The sequence below is a fragment of the Diabrotica undecimpunctata genome, chromosome 9 (genome assembly GCF_040954645.1).
Source record: "Diabrotica undecimpunctata isolate CICGRU chromosome 9, icDiaUnde3, whole genome shotgun sequence".
In the NCBI taxonomy this organism is placed as follows: Eukaryota; Metazoa; Arthropoda; class Insecta; order Coleoptera; family Chrysomelidae; genus Diabrotica; species Diabrotica undecimpunctata.
Window position 1 is genome coordinate 90,564,578 of NC_092811.1, and position 20,707 is coordinate 90,585,284.

The window sequence follows — 20,707 nt, forward strand, 5'->3', positions numbered from 1 at the left end:
AGGATAGGTAAACAAAAAATATAGGAGCAAAATAAGACAATAGGAATAAAAAAAATATCAAGGGACGATACAAAAATAGACAACTGAATATACACTACTCAACAATTGAAGTGGATAATTTTAAAATTCCTAAAATTAACATATAAAACTATTTTTAAAATAATTGCCTGTACTATACTCTATATGCTATCTTTATTGCCAATATTTTTTGCATCTGGTTTTTTCTCCCTATTCTTATCGGCCCTTATCTCGTACAAAGAGAGACATGTTGTTCCAAACATGAATATATCATTCGTATAAAAGTGCTTGTATTGGCTTTACCAGTTGTCAATAAGTCAAGAAATCTGTTTATCACAAAAACATTATGCCGTAAAGCATAATGCCAAAAATCGGTATGCAGCAACTGAATCTGCAACATACAGGCATGGAGGAGGAAGAGAACGATCTACAACTCGCCGGCAAGACCGTTTTGTAGTTCTGACGGCAAGAAGAAACCCAACATTCACGGCTTCCAGAATTAACAGTATCTTCAGGCATGCTACTGGACGAGCGATTTCCAGTCAAACTGTCAGAAGACGGTTACATGCATCCAATTTAAGGGCTAGACAGCGCGCTACCCATCCACGACTAACTAGGGAGCAGCGTGCATGCAGATATCGCTGGGCGATGGAACACTATCAGTGAAATTTCGAAAATTGGAGGAATTGTCTCTTTACTGATGAGTCCAGATTTCGTTTGTATACGAATGATGGCCGAATATTGGTGTGGAGGGAAAGAGTACAGCGTTACAATGAGAATTTGAGAGTCCCAACCACTCTTTTTGGAGGTGGATCCGTTTGCGTGTGGGGAGGCATATGTTTTGACGGTCGCACGGACTTAGTCGTCTTAATTAATGAGACAATGACTGATACATGATATCGAGACAGAGTCATAGTACCAATAGTTGTTCCATTTTTTGGTGCAATAGGCGAACAATTTGTTCTGATTGATGATAATGCTCGCCCTCACCGTGCGAAAAATGTCAACGAGTGTATAAAAGCTCATGGCATTACAAGAATGGAGTGGCCACCGTGTTCACCTGATATGAATTGTATTGAACATGTTTGGGCCGAAATGTCTAGGCAACAAAACAGGCTCCTTCAACCGCAACAAACCTTAGATCAGTTGGCCAATACATTACGCGCGATTTGGGAACGTGTACCGCAGCAGTTCATCAATAATTTAATAAGAGGTCTTCCAAATAGAGTTAGAGCACTAAGGCGACATAGAGGTAGACCCACACACTATTAATTTTTCTTTTCGGGATATTAGAAATTGAGCAGGAATAGAAATTTTAGGTTGTTAATTTTACAATTTTTGTTTATTTTCTATTTTTTTTTTCTTAAAGAATTTCTTTCTTTCGGTTCATCTGTATGAAAATATGAAGTAAAAATAAATCTTTATTTATATCACTTCATTTTTCTATTTGACCTTATAAACAAAAAATAAAATACACATTTTCATAATATCCACTTCAATTGTTGAGAAGTGTATATTTCAAATCATAAGGCTATTTATTGATACTTACGTTCAAATACGAACGAATATTGTTCATACACAAATACGTGAATAACTTCCCACGGCTACTTTATTGAATAAAGTAATTCATATTGAGCTTTTAAACATATTTGGGTTTATGTATTTATTTATAATTAATAAAAACCTTTATGTATTTTTAATATATCATTTATTATGCGAACAAATACCAATAAATTACTTATTCAGTTCGTTTATAAGTTCATGAAATATTCATGGCCTGTTAGTAAATTAACGACGATTAGTACGACTAAAATATATAGATATAATAACGAAATGTTTGTAAACAAATAAAAGCTCTGTTTCATATTTGATGAGCTTTGGTGAAAATACTAATCGGTCGAGCTTTTGAATTTATTGACGTTTCGATTTCCACTCAAGAAATCGATTTATCGTAGTCATAACCTAAAGTAAAAGCCATCTATGAAGAGCGATGACTAATTAAGCGACGATCAGTGAGCCTCAAACAGTGGCTTTAAAATTTAATAATTCCATTCACTTGAAAAGTAAATTTTCTATATTTTATGTTCAGTAAAAATGTTGAATTTTGTTCTATTAAAGTCAAATTAGCTGAATATAATATTTACATATAATTTATTAGACACAATAAAATTTATTTTATTAATGACATTTTAAATATAGTAATTAATCATTCTGTATACCATAGTATACTATGCTAATAGTCCACTGAAAAAATACATTATTGAGAGGACGTAATTTTGTTCTTTGATGTGTGGAGGTGGTTAGTATAAGGTTAAGTTCAAAGTTAAGGTGTCGCCAACCTTGACCCCCGCCGCCCTCTAGGAAAAAGATGGTAAAGGGTTTTCGCGCTGTATCTCGTAAATTTGCAACCTCACAGAAAATTTTATAAAACATAATTTGTAGCAAATTAAATTTTTTACAACTCTATTTGTATTACTTTATTCGTAAAATTAAAAATAAACATGTTATGAACAAAAATAACTAAAAATTTTTGAACGAATCTTCTTTTGGACCTTATAACTTTTTTTCTGGTCATTTTACAATAAAAAGACATCAGAGTAATATTATAGAAGGTATTTAACGAATAATTTTAACTACAAATGCGTTCAATTTCAATAATTTCTGTGGGTTTTACAACACTCCCGAAGTTAACCGAGTTCTTGGATACTCATAGGAATACGATAAAAACGACCTTTTCCGACCACCTATGAGGTAGAGTATGGAGGCGTTCTTTAAGTGGTAAGTGGTATCCCCATTAGGCTTAATTCACTGACAATTTTCAGGCGAGATAGTATTGAGGATAATTATATATTTAAAAAGTTGTTTTCCAGCTATTGTTTTTTCATTTTCTTTAATGGTCCAGGCTGCAGTTCAGAATCTAATTCAGTATCGAAGGTGAATGTTTGCGAAAGAAGGGAATTGGCGTCATAGTGGGTAACATTTTCAAATTCTTCGAATTTTTCGATTCTTCTTCTTCTTCAGCCTTAAGTAATCCAACTTTGGACATAGGCCCCCCCAAATCAATCCAGTGTCTTCTATTTTGCGCCACTTGCTTCCAGTTGTGTCCTCCGATCTTCTTAATGTCATCAGCCCATCTCATTTGTGGTCTTCCTCTGCTTCTCTTTCCTAACCATGGCATCCACTGTTGTATTTCGTGGTTCCATCCCTTATCCTTCAGTCCGGCATTGTGTCCTGAAAAGCTCCATTTTAATTTAGCAGCATGTTCTCCTGCGTCTTTTACTTTGGTTTTGCTTCTAATCCAATTGTTTGATTTTTTTGTCTATAAGTCTCACCCCGAGCATTGAACTTTCCGTCGCTCTTTGTGCTTTTACTATTTTATCCATATTGGACTTGGTGAGTGTCCAGGTCTGTGAACCATACGTGAGTATAGGGAGGATACACTGATCGTGAATTCTGGTTTTCAAATACTGTTCTATTTTAGTGCTTTTCAAGATCCAACTCAGTTTTCCAAATTCTGCCCACGCTAACCTTATTCTTCTGGTAATTTCGGCAGTTTGATTTTCTTTGTTAATTTTCATTATCTGTCCCAGGTAGATGTATTCGCTTACTGTTTCTAAATTTATGTCGTTCAATGTTATTTCTGGAATGTTCGGTGTTTTTGTCATTATTTTTGTTTTTTCCAAGTTCATCTTAAGACCTACTTTTTCCGAAGCTTGAAATAGTTGCGTCATCATGGTCTGTAGTTCTTCGAAACTTGTAGCGAATATTACAATGTCATCAGTGTATCTTAAATGACTCAGTTTTCTTCCATTAACATTTACTCCCTTATCTGCCTAGTTAATATCTTTGAACACGTCTTCAAGTCCAAGTGTGAATAGCTTTGGTGAGATAACATCTCCCTGGCGAACTCCTCTGTTGATTGGTATAGCTTTGGTTTTCATATCAATTTGTATTTTCATTGTAGCTTTCTTGTAAATATTGTGTCTGAGCATTCTGTATCGGGAGTCTATCCAGCAGTTGTTCATAGCCCAAAGTTCTATGGAGTCGAATGCCTTTTCATAATCAACGAAGCCAATATATAAGTTCAAGTGATATTCATTGGCTTTCTCTATTAGAGTTCTGACTGTAAGAAGATGATCCGCTTTACTGTAACCTTTTTGGAATCCTGCCTGCTCTACCGGTTGATAGCTATCGAGCTTCGACGTTAACCTGTTAGTTATTTTTCGATTAATTTTAATATTTCCATACTGTCACTGCAGAGCATTTGACGCCTACTTGTCGGCAACCAAACATACTTTCACAGTTTTACTTGCAACTGCAGAAAATTAATTTCAGAAGTTCGGAGCGTGCTGGAGTTTTCAAAGTTTTGATTGGTATCCAAATTTTTCCAAGCTTTTTCCAGCCGCCTTCCTTGGACTGCTCCCTTCCTAATGCCGTGAGCAAGACAAGAATGTCAATGTCCTCTGCTACGACAGTAACATATTCATAGGCTTGGAATGCAGCAAGAGCAGAACGGATGATGAGTGTATCTGCATCAGGTTCAGCCTGGTCGATACTAAAACCCACTTCTGATAGAGCAGTTTTAAAAAGGTCTATTATTAAGTTTGTTTTGTACTTTTCATTACCAAAAAAATTTGAGAAGGTGGGGTAAGTTTTGTGGTGGCGGAATGAGTCGATAATAAATTAATAATAACATAGGAAGATGTCACCCCTTATTCCAAGATGGCGAGTATTCAAAAACCCCGCTAAGTTCGAGCGCTGTAAAATTCAAAGAAATTAATGAAATTAAACAAATTTTTCTATGGAAAAGCCTCTATGATATTACTCTGATGTCATTTTATTGTAAAATTACAAGAAAAAAAATTATAAGGCCCAAAAAGAAAATTTGTTCCAAAATTTTTAGTTATTTTTGGTTTATAACTTGTTTATTTTCTATTTTATGTTTAAAAGTAATAAAAATAAAGTTGTAAACAATTTATTTTGCTACAAATAATGTCTGATAAAATTTTTGTTGGGTTGCTAGTTTACGAGATACAGCGCGGACACCCTTTCCTCTTATTTTTCCAAGATGGCGGCCGGAGAACCAAGATGGCGACCCCACAAACTTGAACTTAAGCTTATATTACCCTCCCGCTAAGCATAAAAAATGTAACATTTCAATTATTTCATTCTATCAGATGATGTTTGCGTTTGGAGATTCTGTTATTTTAAAGATAAATGAGCACATTCGAATATTTCGAAAAAAAGAAACTCATTATGGTAGCATGCCTGTTACCTACCTCGATTTCTCTTTAACCGTAAAAAAGTTGTACGAAATGTTTTGCACTGAAAATAAAGATTTGACGAAACTTGTTAAATATGAATAATACTTGAAACATTTTGGCAGGTGGATGTATGCCCGACATGCGAGGAACTAGGAGTCAAATTAAAATCATCGGTACTAAATGATACCGCAAAACGAGTAGCAGCTGCAGAATTACTTGTGCATAAGAGGAGGGCTGCTAAGTTTTACAAAAAAATTAAATATGCAAAAGAGATGTGTAATAAAAACGATAATGTAGCAGCCATCGTTTTTGATTTTATGCAAAATTTGCCATTACCATTTATGCCAGTGAATGACATGTTTTACCTACGAAAAGTATGGCAATATGTTTTTGGGATACATGACATAAAAACGAATGCTGCAACATTTTGTACGTACCATGAGGGCACTGCCAAACGCGGAGCGAATGAGGTAGCTAGCTTCCTGCAGGATTATATAAAACAAATCCCAGACACTACCACTAAATTACACGTGTTTAGTGATGCTTGTGGGGGCCAAAATAGAAATCATACCCTTGTTCGATTTTTTTTAAATCTTCCATGAATGGAAGATTTAAAATAATTCATCAATTTTTCCCGATTTGTAGGCATTCATTTCTACCGTGTAATAGAGATTTTGGACTTATAAAAAGGGTTCTCAGGCGCCATTACCGGGTTTATACTCCAATGCAGTACGTGACAATAATAGCAAACGCAAAATCATCGAGACCAAATTTTACTGTTAAAGTAGTAGACACGCACGAAATTCTAGACTTTAAAATGTAGTGTGGCCAGCCTATTAAAAAAGTACAAAAGAACTCGTCATGGGTACAAACAAAATTAAAGAAAAATTCGCCATATCAAAATATAAACACTTATCTTATCCAAGTGAGACCTCCGGAGTTATAACAGCATTAGAGTTCATAGATGGATTTATTTCATACAAATTTAATTTGTCAAAAAAATGTTGCAGTTACTTCGTGTTCAAATAAAGTGGCTTACGAAGGAATGGTGCCAATCAAGCCTAATAACTGGTTGATTTTAAGAAAGTCTTGACTTACATTCCCGAAGAAGATAAAGAATTTTTTGAACAATTTAACGACTTGCCGACGACCAATGAAGAATATTATAGTGATTAGTTTTAAGATCTTAAGATGTACTTTAAGATTAAGTCTTAAGATGTACTTTAGGTCTTGTTTGTAAAAATAAACGTATTTTTATAAATTGATTAATAATTATTACCTGTAGAGAAGCACATTATTTCGTCTTTTATTCATTGATTTTATAAAGGAAACAAGTCCCTTCTTCTTCTTATGGTGCCTATCCGTTACGGATGTTGGACACTAACATGGCTATTCTGACTTTGTTGACTGCTGCCCTGAAAAGTCCGGTAGTGGTTAAGTTAAACCATTTTCGCAGGTTATGCAGCCAGGATATTCTTCTTCGTCCTGGACCTCTTTTCCCATGCACTTTACCTTGAAGTATGGTCCGAAGTAGGTTGTATCGTTGTTCATTGCGCATTATATGGCCCAGGTATTCTAGTTTGCGACGTTTTATGGTTATGATTAGTTCGCGCTCTTTACCCATTCTATGGAGTACGTCTTCGTTGGTAACTCTGTCTATCCAAGAAATCCTCAACATGCGTCTATAGCACCACATCTCAAATGCTTCGAGTCTCTTCAGTGATGCTTCAGTTAAGGTCCATGACTCCACGCCATATAAAAGAACGGAGAATACGTAGCATTTTAGTAAACGAACTTTTATTTCCAATTTTATATCGTGGCTGTTAAAGATTTTTTTCATTTTGACGAAAGCTGATCTTGCCTTCTCGATCCTTATCTTAATTTCCGTCGATTGGTCCCACTGTTCATTTAAGTTTGCACCCAGATAACAAAAGTTGGTGATTTGGTGGTATCCTATTTTTGCTTATAACCATGTATTTGGTTTTTTGATGTTAAAATCAAGCCCAAACCTGCTACTTACTTCTGCCACCCTGGAGACAAGTGTCTGCAGACCTTTAAGACTGTCTGCAAAAATGACAGTATCATCAGCGTATCTTATATTGTTCAATCGTTCTCCGTTTAAAAGTATTTCCTCGTCTATGTCCGTTAGCGCTAGGTTCATAATGTGCTCTGAATATGTATTGAACAATAGTGGGGACAATATACATCCCTGTCGCACACCTCTTTTTATCTTTAACTGATCTCCAACTGTCGTCTGTTAACTGATCCCCAACTCTAACAGCTACAGTTTGTTCGTAATAGATATTGTTTATTATACGGCGATCTCTGCTGTCTAGACCAATTGAATTTAATATTTTCATCAGTTCGTCATGTTTTAGTTCATCCATGTCGTTTTTGTTTCTTCAATATCAACTATTGGATTTCCTTGAGCGTCTGTTAAGTGTCCCGGCCTTTTTGATTTATAGATGCCTGCTGCTTCTTTGATCTTTTTGTGGAGGTTGAACGAATCGTGTTTACGTTCCAATATCGCGATTTCTTCACACTGTTCTTCCAGATTTCTATTTTTAGCTTCTCTGACAGCTTTTTTTTTATCTCTTTGTCTAGAAATTGATATGCAACGTAGTCTTTCCGTTTGGATTATCTTCTTCTATCCATCATCTGTAATATACCGTCGGTCATCCATGGTTTTTTCTTTTCTGTCTTTTTCGGTCGCAGGTATTGGTCTAATATTTCCTTCCCAATGTTTTCTAAGTGGTTTATTTCTGTGTCAACATCATTAACTACTTCTGACTTAGATATGTTGTTCTTCAGATATTTCCGTACTTCTTGCTTTATGTCATCATCTCTTAGTTGTTTGAGATCGTATCTTATAGGATTAGGTTTGTGGATTTTTTTAAATTTCAGACGAAACTTAGCGACAAGTGGGTTATGGTCTGACTTAATATCTGCACCAGGGTAGGTTTTCACTGATGTTATTGAGTTTTTGAATCTTTTATTTATTAAAATATAGTCAATCTGGTTTCTTGTGATGTTTTCTGTCAGCCACTTAAACAAGTCCTTAGTTTTGCCCTTAATAGTTTTCAAAGCCAAATTTTCTGTATCACAGTCACTCTACTAGTTTCCTTCTACATTTAATATGTAAAAAAAATTTGATAGGTCATCAAGTTTCTAAACTAAATAGTTTTGTTTCTCAAAACTAAATATTGTGGACTTATACCCTTTATACAATAAGCCATTCAATTATACAATACAAATAATCAACATAATAAGCTTTTTCACAATTTCTCGTTAGAAAATTTAGGCGTATTACCCAGATATGTTTCATTTTGATTTGCTGCATTTTTCAGCAAAAATTTATACAGCAATTTTTTCATAATAATTACAAATAAGAACTAAGATATATTATTTTTTGTAGGCTTCAAAGAACAGTCAAAATAATAACCAGAAAAGTGAAACATCAGTAGTACCTGAACAGAGCAAAGTAAAGTCTACTTCTCAAAATACTCTATCTAGATATAAATCAAACCTTCAAGTATCAAAAAATATTAATGCCCATTTCAAAACACACACAATTGTGTGCGATTTGAAATGGGCATTACATTTTTCACAGGCAATTATACACGAAAGAAAACACCGCGAGCAGCCCGAATATGCTATTTTCCCGTCAAATGAATGATTTGGCAAAGAATAATATCCTTTACCGACAGCTGCCGAAAACGTTTAGGGCGTTCTGTTCGGGCTAAAATGTTCAAGTTTGGACCCACCCACCCAACAGATTTTTATTCTGTTATATATCAATAAAACCCAATGTTTATTGATCAATATTATTCCTATATTACCAGAGTGTATCTGTGAATGCCCAAGCTGCAACATAACCTAATTTAATATTATAAAAATTTAATATTATTTTAATTATATTATGATGTCCATATTTGTACGTTTTATATAATGTATTTTAATGTTTTAAATATTTTTAGTGTATTGTTTTCATTTTTTTGTAATGATTTATATTTATAATTTTAGTTTTGACTTGCTGTAAACCTTGTTGTAACTTACAGTCAAATAAACTATCTATCTACCTATCTATCTATCTATCTATCTATCTATAGATAAACGTAGCAAAAAATAAGACACTCTTAGATATTGCACTTTTTAACAATTATTGATAACTTCATTGGGTAAACAGTGATATCTAATCTATTGTCAAAATATTTTTATCAGAGAGTGATTCTTAATAGAACATTGTGTAATACAAGTATCACCACGAACAAATTTTTATTTGAAATTATATAATACTTATTTTGCATTAAATATCATCAGTATTATGAATGGTAGTAAAGTTTATTACTTCCACCTTTTAGAATTAAGTTCGATTTCTTTAAAGAATAATAGTTTTTACTTTGCGATTCAAATAAATTGTCGTTAAATGATAGAAGAACTTACCTTAGGATAATGCAAAAAATCCTGTCTATAGAAATACTTTTACTGATAATTACCCAAACCTCAATGCAAATTACCGTTCTGTTAAACCTTTCTATAAAAGAATAAAAGACCATTTGCATCTGTTTAATATTGTCATACCTGAATATCGTCCGTACACATATGACCATATTCCACCTTGGATTCAAAACATACCATCATATAACTTTGAACTTACGTCTTTTGATAAAAACTCCACTAATCATGATCTAATTATTTCCCATTTTAGAAAAATCCTTAGTCGTTATAAAAATCATACCCAGATATACACTGATGGTTCAAAATCATCCGAAGGTGTGGGAGCGTCTGTAGTAACTCCAGAGGAGGTCCTTAAATTCAAACTATCTAATGTTAGTACTATCTATACAGCTGAACTGTATGCCCCCTATCGCGCCATAGAACTAATCAATCTGACAATAAATTCCAAATATATTATCTTAACAGACTCACTTAGTGCCATACAAAGCATCCGACAACTGTATCCAAAAAACCCGCTTTAAAAAAAAATAAACCGGTCCTTCTTCAGGCTTATATCAATCATAATGAGATAAATTTCATCTGGATCCCATCCCATATAGGAATAAAAGGCAACGAAACTGTTGATCATAGTGCGAAAGAAGCGATAGTGAGTGACGTTTCCGAAATCGTAAACACATCAGTATCAACGGATATAAAAGCTTATATAAAAAAATCAATCTTAAGTTGGTGGAAAAATAAATGGAATATGTCGAATTCAAAATTAAAACAAGTGAAACCCAGCATAGAGACATGGAATGTGTTACCTAAGTCAAGAAGCCAAGAAATAATAGTAACGCGCCTCAGACTCGGACATACTAGGTTAACGCATGATTACTTAATTAAAAAGTGCGAACTGCCGCGATGTGAAACGTGTAATACCACACTAACAATAATGCACATACTATGTGAATGTCCCCTCTACAATCAACAACGAAGTAAAATTTCTTGAAAGACATTAATAAGTACCACAATATTTAATAAACCAAATTGTAATGCAGTAATTGTACCTAATGTAATCCACTAATTTTTCGCTAATGGCCATTTGGTCGATGTGATTTTCTCAAAAAAAAAAAGTTTTGAAATATTAAAAAATAAATCCAAAGGTTAAAATTGTTTTTTGTGGTAAATGAACTACATATTATAAATAAAGGCAACAAAAAACCATTTTATAATTTTTCAATCCTTGTAAAATCAATCATGGCTAAGCAAAGTGTTACAAAGGCTCTCAGTCCCCGCTACGCTTTAGATCGTCAGAGGGCGATAAGATTCTCCGCGTTAGCCACGAAAGTTGCTAATTGGAATTTTAACAGTCTCCAAACTCCAGAAAACTGGAGAATACGGTACTGAAATAAGAAGACCATTTAATATCTTGGGTTTCAGTGATTTCCAATGTTCTGGGTCAGGCAAGCTTTATTCATCAAAAACTTGGACTTTATTTAAAGAAATCATTACTAATAACTTAAATGTATATATATATATATATATATATATATATATATATATATATATATATATATATATATATATATATATATATATATATATATATATATATATATATATATACAGAAAGCGGGCTAAGAATCAACCCCACCAACCAATAATAAACCTAACAAGGACTTCTATATCGAGGCCATTACACAAAAAATTGTAGAAAAAGACCAAACTTAGAAAGACATGTGATCTAAAAAAAATACATCAACTGCAAAATATCTGACAAATTTATCGCCATTAGAAGCCACAGCTTTTTATCACAACAAGATATACCACCTATCAAAACAAGTAACGGAGGAAAATGGAGTAATCAATAAACAAGGACATTGGGCACACAGACTTACGAGACACAAACCCTTCGACTTACCAGATAGATTTCATAAGTAAATTGTTTAGAATATAAGAAAAAAAATTTTAAATATTAATTTTAGTTAAATTTAATAAGGAAAGTACCAGCACTGGTAGTTATTCTTCGCTCATGTTAATTTATCATGTTAATCTTTACTTGGAAAATAAAAAATATATATTTTCTCACGCGTCGCTAATGATCGAATTCAGTATTTCCGAGAATCCATGATGGACGCGTGATTCCAGATATTTTTGACGTGACAACATCTTAAATTAGGTTGTGGCTCGGAGTCACTCATGAAAAAGTGTAACGCCCGCTCACGTCTGTTACGATGAGTCACCGAACGAGAGAGAGGCCCGCCGGACCGGCGAATGCCTTGCGTCTCTCTCCCACTCAAACATGATCTGTCCGCTGCGCGCGCAGCACTAGAGAATTAGGTAGATTACAAGCGTATATTTCTATAGTTAAAATTTGTGCAATTCTTATTTTCATTCAATTCCTTGTTCCTATTGTGCAATTTAATAATATTCATATCAATAAATATTCTACCGAGAAAAAGACGTTGTCACGTAAAATCTTCGCCCGTAAAACCGACTTTACAGGCAACCGATTTTTTTGACCAGTTAGTGAACTGGTGGAAGCGTGTTATTAGAGCGCTTGTGTTGTGACTCAGCCTTATTTAGCAGTTGGCTGAGTTGGTCATGTGTTGTTTATTCTGAGCTATAGTGCATTGTTTTATTGTTTTGTTACCATATTCGAGGAAAGAAAAAATGTTACGTTGACGATTAATTAAAAATTAGGTGGAACTATAAACGACATTGGTAGAATGAATAGCCAAATTCGTAGCATGGTACACCCATATAACGTCCAATAGTAGTTGCAAAAGCAAAACAGTTTTTTGTTAGATCGGACTTAGGACATTTTGATGAATCATCTAGGTGGTCCCACGGCGCTTTAAGCAGTGTCATGGGATAAAGGAGATATGACTTCATGGATATAAGCTCAGAGATGACTAACGAGGAAACTTAAGTCAGCAGACTTCAGCACATGCATTTTAGTTAAAAGATCTGATTTTTTGCCTTACCAATTACCCGAGTACTTACTAAGAGCCCCGATTCGTGGGCGGCAAAATGTATACATAACAAACACGATTGCGTTAGCCTCTGAACCAAGGCGTCCCGAATTGGAGTGGTAACCACCCCCACAGGAAAAGCACATATTGGCATAGGGTAGATTTTGATCTTTGAGCTATTTTTTACCTACTGTCAAAATTTCAAGCAAATCTATTTATATAAAAATAATCCTGAGCAGAAAACCGTCATATCCTGAACTAAAAGGACACATCTAAGATAGATCGATGCCGCCCGGAAGACAACTAATACATTTGATAATGTCTGCCGCAGCCTAGGACGAAACGTAAGGTCCAAAGAGATAATTACTCAATAAGTCTCGTGCCTAGTATACATATACATCTTCTTCTTCTTTTTATGTAGACATGACTCTGTCTGTTTTTCAATGTGCCTCCAGTAAGTTGTCGTTCCATCGTTTTCGTGGTCTTCCTATTGATCGTCTTCCTATTGGGGAACCGTTTCTTATCGTCTTTACTACTCTATTTGTTGTCATTTGGCTTATATGATCATTTCATATACAAAATACAAAATTCTTATATACAAAATTCTCCGTGCAATCCCCTGTAAACCAATAGCACGCCTAATAGATAGCATGCTCAACGACCGAATGTTTCAAGTAGTGATGGGCACAGATATCAGCCTATCAAAGAAACTTAAGAATGGCCTACCACAGGGGTCAGTGCTCTCTCCACTACTATTTAGCTTATACCAAGCAGATATGCCGGAAACACAGTCAAGAAAGTTCGGATACGCCGATGACTGGGCCCTCGCTACACGATGAATACTAGAAACGTCTGAAGAAGTTCTGACGGCAGACTTATATACATTGGGCAAATATTTTCGCAAGTGGCGACTTCAACCAAATGCATCCAAAACAGAAGTTAGTTGCTTTCACCTGAACAATAAACTTGCTGGAAAGGAACTCAACATACGGTTTTAAAATACCACACTTACCCACAACAAAACACCGAAGTACCTGGGCGTAACACTAGACAGAACGCTATCATTTAAAGAGCATTTAACAAAAACTGCCCAAAAGTTGAGTACAAGAAATAACATCATACAGAAGCTCTGCGGTACCACCTGGGGAGCATCGGTTTCCACTCTCCGCTCTACTGCCTTAGCCCTTGTTTTCTCGACCGCTGAATATTGTGCTCCAGTCTGGCTACACAGTCCACACGTAAAAAAGGTCGACAATCAGCTGCACAGCACTATGAGGATGATAGCTGGTACAATTAAATCAACTCCCACCCAATGGCTTCCAGTATTAAGTCACATCCCACCTCCATGCTACATAAATGGGGAAAGAACCCGTCTCCTCAATGTGACTGTGAGGAGAACCAAACCATCGACCACATTATTCAAGAGTGTCCCTCAAGATCCTACAATGGTAGCCCTGAAGACTTCCTGTTTGCAACTTCGGAGTCAATTGATTATATAAATACACTTGATGTTTGTTTGTAACTATTTAAAGTTTGTCAAATACCTATATTACTAGTGTTTGTGTATTTGTTCTAAATGTGTTGTAATTGCCATACGATAAATAAATAAATAAATTTTGTCCTCTCTGTTACAGGTCGTGTTTCTGCCGCGTATGTGATTATTGGTCTGATGACTGTTTTGTAAATTCTGCCTTTCGTTTCTTTCCCGATATTTTTATTTCTCCATATTGTTTCATTTAGGCAGCCTGCGGCTCTGTTTGCTCTATTTACTTGATCTTCCACTTCTGTTTTGAGCTCTCCGTAGCTAGATAGTGTGATGCGTAGATATTTAAACTCCATCACTTGTAAATCCGTAAAATAGTTTCGAAACACAATTCAGATTTCTGCCTTAATCTGAGCCTTCTAAAAATTGCAAGGCAAAACAGACGTTGATAAAGATGTTAATAGAGACATGGGGAATCTAAAATTTGCATTCCACGACATGTCTCCTCAACTAAACAGAAATCCTTAGCGAATTGGTTTCTTGTACTCATACAGAGTAGATCAGAATTGTGTCATGCAGAAATCTGAATCGTGTTTCGAAACTATTTTACGGATTTATTATCAGATGTCGCTATTGCGTCCATATCGAAGCCATTTTAGTATTGCTTCTTAAAGACAGAAAAGATTTATTTTTCACGTTGAGAACGCCTATGAATAGCTGTTCTGATGAGCCCTATTAGGGAGAAATACGTATAAACAGATACATAGACACTTTGTACGTGAAATCAAATCTTGACTGTCTTTTTCTTTTCTTTTTCCATCACTTGTGTTATTATCTGATCTTCCAACTCCAATTTACATCTTAGTAAATTTGCTGTTATAACCATGCATTTTGTCTTTTTTGGGGCAATTAACATGTTAAATTTTTTTAAATGTAAATTATCTTCACTTTGAGAGAGTACTATTGCGTCGTCTGCATAGCAGATTATTTTAAGTTGTTTTTCCCCTATTTGGTATCCTTTTTTAGTTTTACTTTTTTTATTATTTCATCCATAATCAGGTTGAACAAGAGAGGACTGAGGTAATCTCATTAATATAATATAATCCCATTGCCAGCTTCAATAGGGTCAGTTAGTTCTTTTTCTACTTTTACTTTTATTATGTTGTTTTGATAGATATTTTCGATCGTTTTGATTATTCCTAAAGATATCTCTCATGCGTACAAAAATGGATAACGTCCATTAATTTGATCAGGTCAAATACTTTCTTACGGTCCATTAAAGATAGATATGCCGGTTTGTTGTATTCTAATAATTTCTCTTGCACTTGCCTCATTATAAATGTAGCGTAGGTGCATGATCATCCCGACCTAAAAGCTTGTTGTTCTTCTGCTAGTGATATAATTTCATTCAGTTTATTTGTTATTACTTTGGTTGTTACTTTTAGTGTTGTGTTTATTAAATTAACTCCTCTGTAATTTTCCGGGTCCGATTTGTCTCCCTTATATATACATGACGTCTTTGAATAATAAATATAATTAGATATATTAATTAGAAAGTACTAACTTTACGTTAATGGGTTTAAACGTCACGATAATTTAAGTTACACTATTTTTGCAATTTTCAAAACAACGGAAAATCTTTATCGCGTGTTTTGATAAACGCTTGCTTACTGAATAAAAAATACTTTTCAAGCTAAATAATGACTGGATAAATATTATTTGCACTTTGCTCTGTTGAAGAAAACAAGAAACGAATGGTGCTGATCGTTCTGATCGCCTAAGTGCGGAAGTTGTCTCGGAAAAATCAGAAGATATCAGAAGGCAGTTTATTTACCATTTTGCATGAACATTATTTGTCAATATGGAAGCTATGATCTAAGTGGATACTGCATTTGGTCTCAGTCGAAAAGCGTCGGAGATTCAGAGTTTGTTTGCAATTGATTCAGCGTAAGAAAAATTAGTTTTTCCATAAATTGCCGATATGTGACAATTGATAAAACATGCATCCAGCACTTCACTCAGGATGTCAAATCAGCAGTCAGGTGAATGGGGAGGAGCAGGTGAAAAATATCCGAAAGAAACAAAGAGGTAAATATCAAATGTAAAGATTTTTCGTACATCAAAAATATTTGGACCAAATGAGGAGTTTAACCATTGCTAACACCTGGTGTAGCCTTCCCCCGAGACGACTTAATACGTGGAAGTCACCTGCAGATACAGCCAACAATATCATCAGAAACCAGATAGACTTTATTCTTATTAACAAAAGATTCATGAACAGCTTGACTTCGGCGAAGACCTTCCCAGGAGCAGACGTCTGAGTTATATCAAAGACGTCATGTGGAATGCAGGAAAAGAACATCTGAGAAAGAAAACAAGAGTAAAATATAAAGAATGGATGACTGGGAGGAGATTAATGAAAAACAGGGACGTGAAGAAATACCAAGAAATCAACAAAGCAATTAAAAAAGAAATACAAAGAGCCAAGGAGACATGGATGCAAGAAACATGTAAACTAATCGAAGAGCTGTAAGTGAAACACGATCATATCAATATCAACCGAAAGATTCGAGAAGCCGCTGGTCAATACAAGAGGAGAAACACACACCTCCTCCTAAACAAAGACGGGAACCTGGCAACGACAGTTAAGGAGAAGTTGGTGACCAGGAACGTACATCGAAGAACTTTTCTGGGAATACCGAGGTAACCTTCCAGAAACAAATTGCATGACAGGCCGTCAATACTAGAAAGCGAGGTGAATGCAGCCTTAAAACAGTCTAAGAATGGTAAGGCCACAGGTCCGGACGAAATACCCGTTAAACTTATTAAGGTGATGAGTGAAGTGAGCACGAAGGAGTTAACTAAACTGTTTAACGCCATATACGATTCAGGTAATATCCCAGAGGAATGGCTATTATCAACATTTGTAACATTACCAATGATCTGCGAAACGTGCGAAGAGTCATGCACTTAAGATTTTTCTTAAAATCATACATGCCAGAATTTACAAGCAACGCGAAGAAAATGTCGGTGAAATTCAATTTGGATTCCGCAATTCCATGGGTACACGTGAAGCACTTTACACCTTACAAGTCCTACTTCAGAGATGCCGCGATTGTGATGTCTATATTTGTTTTATTGACTACGCCAAGGCATTTGACCGTTGTAAGCACCAGAAGATGGTCGCTGCCCTACAAAGAGTAGGATTGGATGAGAAGGACATTCGGATCATCATGAATTTATACTGAAACCAGCGTACTCAAGTCAATGTCGAAGACCAGCTGACCGACCAAATGAAGATCATGCGAAGAGTAAGACAAGGCTGGGTGCTCTCGCCGACTCTTTTCAATATATACTGAGGAAATTTTTACTGAAGCCCTCACAAACCTAGAGGTGGGAATCCGAGTGAACGGTGAATACATCAATAATATCCGCTACGCCGATGACACTGTGTTACTAGCAACCATCCTAAATGATCTGCAAGCCTTACTAGACCGAGTGAGAACTGTAGCGAAGAGATTCAGAGAGTCGACAAATTCACTTACCTCGGAACTACCCTCAAGTTACAATGGGACTACGCTCAAGAGATTAGATCTAGAATTGAAATGGTACGGTCTACATTTATCAAGTTAAGATCCTTGCTGTGATGCAGTGATCTCAGTTTGGGAACCAAGATGCGGATAGTGAGGTGCTACATTCTTCCAGTGTTACTATATGGAGTTGAAGCCTGAACCAGGACGCCGTCGTATCTCGTGGTTGAAAAACCTCCGACAATGGTTTGGGATGACCTGCACGGAGCTGTTTCGCAGATAGCCCTGATGATCGCCAATATCCGGACAGGATAAGGCACTGAAGAAGAAGAGGAGTTTGAGAAAACTGAGGAATATTTTGCCTCCAGCTGATCATTCTAGAAGGCCGTTATACCTTCTCATGTCGCAAACCAGCGATATTCCTGCTCATAAAACACACACAAAAACCTCAAAATTGCAACATGAAATATGAGCATGACAGAACCCGGAAAATTAAAAAAATATCAAGTAGGGGATATGTAAATTAAAGATTGATATACTAAAAAGAAGCGACACAAGATGGATAAACTCTGGAGAATGTATCATCAGGGAAGAATTTATAAGTATAAAGTACTTAAAATATAGAAAGTACTATATTTTTAGATTTATCAGTTTTTATTGAAGTTATACCTACATACGTGATTAATAATTTGACAATATAAATTTATCCCTTTATCTACTTTAACCAACTGATAAATATTGGTTATTGATTAATATGATGTGTTTAGATTATATATCATTAAAATGTTAATAAAATGGTTGAGGACTATAAATTTTCTTTATAGGAAGAAAATGCCTTTCCCGAGGCATTGGGAAGGTTAACTGTTTGTTATTCAGATTTCAAGTAGAAAACTTGCAACTATAAATTAATATAATCAGCAAAAATGAATCAATACTCACGGAATAGAGGACTGCTTTATTATATAGGAGTATGCAAAGAATTAGTCAATGGTATTTTTAGGTTAAATATCATCTTTTTTATTGAATTAATCCACAATTATTGGTTGTGGTTGTGATTAAAATCACATTTTTAATTAACTAACATTTAACGTTTGGATTTCCACTCCGGAAATGGTTCTAAAAAAAGTTTTTTTTGTACAAATTTTTTAGAAATGACATTTCTAAATAAATAGTACAAAAAAATTTAGTATATAATCTATCTACCAAATATATGGTAGATACCCAATAAATGGTATATAATAATTATTATGTAATGGTTTTTAAGGAATATTCGAAAATAAAAGTAAGTTTAATATACTTTGACTAAAGTCATTAGTTAGATAGATGTAATGATTATCATTACATCACGGTACAAAAGTTAGCGATCGCGAATTTTATTGATAGTAAACAATATATAATAAGATTGTGGAAGTTTACAATCTCAAAAAAATGTAAATTAATATAAATGCATGTAAATCGATTCGATTTTCGATTTTTAAATAACACTACGTCGATCACTTTCATCGACGCATGCTACGCAAATGAATAAAATAATGAATTGTTTATTAACATTTTATAATTTCCCACTAATTTCTTATGATTATGTAGAGAATTTTCAAACCTACCTGTGGAATTTGAGTGCTCTTTCCGCAGCCAGTTTCCCCGATTAGAATCAAAGTTTGGTACTTCTCTAGGAGGTATAGTATATGATTTCTGTTATTGAAAATGGGCAACCTCTGCCTTTGCGTTTGAATAGACTGAGACAAATATCTATTGTAAACGAAATCGGTGGTTTCTACGCTGTAAGAATCATCTCTATCCAGAAAACTAGTGGTATCTGAAGGCTTTAAGAATTTAGGCCTAAATTCACTCATAACGTTGCTGGCAAGATCATGAGTACGGAGGAAATGTTTTGAGTTGAATTAAGAATTTTATCCTTTCTGTTATGTGCGCCAAAGACTATCTGAAAAGAAATAAAGCATGGTGAACATGTATAATCTATAAAAGTGATAATTACTATAAACTATCAAAAGCTTTGAAAAACATCAAATACCTCGTTGGAATAAACCCAAAATTATATATAGTAAGTAAGTTAATAAGTTAATAAGTTGTTTCTTCCGTAAGTCAAGAAACACTTAGAAACATATTCTTTGCACTACATTTATCATACCATTTTATTTTATTGTTTACCAAGTTATTCCTTCCGTAAGTCAAGGAATACTTAGATTATTTTACCTGTTCTGTTTTCCATTTTTGATCTGTTATTTTGTAACTGTTCCTTGGAACCGTTACCTGTAACAGATACTTGTCGCTGTAACGGTTATTCTGTAACGGCAACAGTACTGACCCATTTCACTAGCGACAAACGAAGATGGTAAACACCCGTTCCAATTCCGGAGACAGGAAAAAGTCCGAAGAGCCGGCGATGGGTCCTACAGGCCCAAATGCCCCCTCTCGGCAACAATACTGTGTTCTTTTAGTTTTGTTTCTGCAGTCAAGGGCGAGGAAGCTAGCGTGTTCCCAGTGTAGCACATATTCACAGTTATTCAATTGGAGACAGGTTTTTGTATGGTATACACCATGCCAGGTAACGAAGCGCCTTCGATTTATAATAATATTAATGATAATCATATTAATACTAGTCCGATGAATACATTATTTTCTAATGAAAATAAATATGATTTTGAAAATAACCGATTCTGGTCCATTTCAAGTATTTTTAGAATATACCGATAAAAACCTCAGTTGTCTTTTTCCCATTAGAATTGGTTTTATTTACGAGTAATTGAATTTAGGAACGATATTATTGATATTCTGTAGTTTTAAGCCGCGTTAAAGTTATTTTTAGAATATTTAAAATCGCAAATTCATTAATTAATCATGAAATGCTTAAAACAAAAGGTGATTGCTTATATCCAAAATAAGACAAACATGAAGGGCAAAAAGTAAAATATATGCGCATATACAGGGTGTTTGGTAGGTCGATGGAAATTTTTTAAGCGATAATTGGGGACGCCATTT

At 34.8% G+C, this 20,707-nt stretch overlaps 2 protein-coding genes across 2 annotated transcripts in view; both read right to left on the minus strand.

The window, feature by feature from the left end:
* The window catches only part of Cpes (Ceramide phosphoethanolamine synthase), a 50,221-nt gene extending 30,771 nt beyond the window's left edge, over positions 1–19,450 (minus strand). Inside the window, exon 1 of the mRNA XM_072543804.1 lies at positions 19,312–19,450. The gene's annotated coding sequence lies outside the window, so the exon portion shown is untranslated. The remainder of the gene's footprint in view (positions 1–19,311) is intronic.
* Positions 1–20,707, minus strand: part of LOC140450276 (probable ATP-dependent RNA helicase DHX35) — a 332,996-nt gene that overhangs the window by 283,697 nt on the left and 28,592 nt on the right. The window contains exon 2 of the mRNA XM_072543802.1: positions 19,312–19,649. Coding sequence (XP_072399903.1) covers positions 19,312–19,560 — 249 coding nt within the window. The 5' untranslated portion in view covers positions 19,561–19,649. The remainder of the gene's footprint in view (positions 1–19,311; positions 19,650–20,707) is intronic.